Consider the following 2,080-nt stretch of genomic DNA (forward strand, 5'->3'; position numbering starts at 1 on the left):
TGCCTGCAGTGCTGTACAGAGAACACTAAACCATTCACATCATTCTCTGTACAAAAGAGCTGACACTCTAATGTCCCCCCGCAGTCACCCACTATATTATACACATATATCTCTGATGTATACCGCAGTGCAGTACAGAGAAAACTGAGCAAGTCGCATGTCTCTACACAGAGGAGCTTACACTCTAATGTCCCCTCCCCCATAGTCACATCAGTCTCTGTACAGAAATATACATTTATAAAGCTCTGACATATACCGCAGTGCGAGTTTGTACACCCAGCTTGATTTCTGTATGAGCCACTCAGGGCAGGTAGCCATTCCGGGCTCAGAGCAGTTCGTCTTGCAGTGATGTCGCACGTTTTTAGTTTTATTTGTAGAATTCTGTGTATTCTGGTGTTCTGTTATGTGTACTGTGTGTGTGTGTGTGCGTGTGCGTGTGCGCGTGTACACGTGTGCCAATTCTTCTCTCTCTGTATCTCAGTCCCTGGGAGTGGAAGTGGCCGATGACATCACAGAGCTCAGTATAACTACAGCTCCTCTCAATCTTCCCGGCCCGACTCTGGCCCAGTTCTTCCTGCAGATCTCTCCTCGCCGTTCCCTACTGCTGCAGTACCGAGACGGCACCCTGACACCGCTGCGCGACTTCTCTCACGTAAGCACTTACCAGAAGAAATGTTTTTTTTCTTTTTAAAATTACAGGGGAACAATTTTGAATGTTTTTTCAAGAGACCCTGTTACCTTCCTGCTCCCTTACATTCAAGGCAGAGTGACCGTGTTTGTGTAAAGCTGCTCCTGACTGTTCTGTACTCTCCTCTCTGGCACTCCCCCCCCCCCCCCCCCCCCCCCCCCCCCCCCCCCCCCCCACCCCCCCCCCCCCCACACCGCTCCTTCCTCTGTGGGCGCCGCTGGTGCTTCTGGGGATGGGGCAGCATGTGTCCTGCTCTCATACTGCAGTGCTCAGGCCCAGCAGCTCATCTCTAGGCCCCTGAGCGCCTGGTATTTTGCTGGAGGCCGCAACAAAGGAAGGAGCAGCAAGGCAGCACTGGAAAGATGAGTCTATAAAGTGGCAGCTTTACACACAGGTGACCGTGTCTCTTTAACCACTTCAAGACCAGGTGTTTAGACCCCCTTCCTGGCCAGGCCATTTTTCAGTGTTCAGCGCTGCGATACTTTGACTGACGTTTATTCCGTCATGCAACGCTGTACTGAAATGAATTTTATACCATTTTTTGGGGACAGATAGGGCGTTATTTCGGTGGTATTTAATCACCACTGGGGTTTTTATTTTTTATTATAATTAGGAAAAATTACAGAAAATTTTGAAAAAAAAAAGTTTTTTTTACATTATGTTAGGAAACATTTATTATTAACCAGTTTTTTGGTAAAATATAAAAGTCGGGGTCACGTCGGGTAAATAGACACCAAACATGAGTTGATCTAATTCCCACCATTTTAGTCATTGTATCTTTTGCAATTTCTTTTATTGTTAACATTGAAATCTCTCGCGTCTCCAGGTGTCTCTGGCAATCTTCGCTACCATAGCCGATAAGACCGTGGCAGCTGTGATGCAGTGCAAGACGGACGTGGTTAGTGCATTGTGTATTCGTTGCTAGTCCCTGTTTGGTTTGCTTTGTTTGTAGCCATGTCTGGGGGACTATTCAGTTTGTGTTCTTGTTTTTCTCCTGGGGGGTGGATGTGATCACCAGTTTTAGATGTATGCATCCCGCTGAGCTCCTGTCAGCACCACTCAGCCTGCCGCTTCTGCATGTAACGGTACACTGGCGTCCTACACCCTCCTTATCTCCTCGTACCGGCTGGTAATACTGCCGCACATACTGTAGCTTGCGGGAATGACAAAAGAGGACGGCTGAGGACCAGGCAACTCAAATTGTGCCTGCTTCATATGCGCCAGGAGCGAGGAGGCTGCAGCTAAACTAGAGCGATATGCCCAGACTTCTGCAATGGATGGTGTTGGCATACAACCATGCCACACTCTCTGCCCCCATAGAATGTCGACCATACAGTGGTACACACTGATCCCACACAATCCAAAACATGCATTTGGGTTACTGCGTCCTTT

At 48.3% G+C, this 2,080-nt stretch overlaps 1 protein-coding gene across 1 annotated transcript in view; it reads left to right on the forward strand.

The window, feature by feature from the left end:
- EMC1 (ER membrane protein complex subunit 1) overlaps window positions 1-2,080 on the forward strand; it is a 23,937-nt gene that overhangs the window by 6,295 nt on the left and 15,562 nt on the right. Inside the window, exons 8-9 of the mRNA XM_018558167.1 lie at window positions 482-652; window positions 1,515-1,586. Of these exons, the coding sequence (XP_018413669.1) occupies window positions 482-652; window positions 1,515-1,586 (243 nt within the window). The remainder of the gene's footprint in view (window positions 1-481; window positions 653-1,514; window positions 1,587-2,080) is intronic.

This window comes from Nanorana parkeri, unplaced genomic scaffold (assembly GCF_000935625.1).
Source record: "Nanorana parkeri isolate BGI_ZX_2015 unplaced genomic scaffold, ASM93562v1 scaffold323, whole genome shotgun sequence".
NCBI classification, from domain to species: Eukaryota; Metazoa; Chordata; class Amphibia; order Anura; family Dicroglossidae; genus Nanorana; species Nanorana parkeri.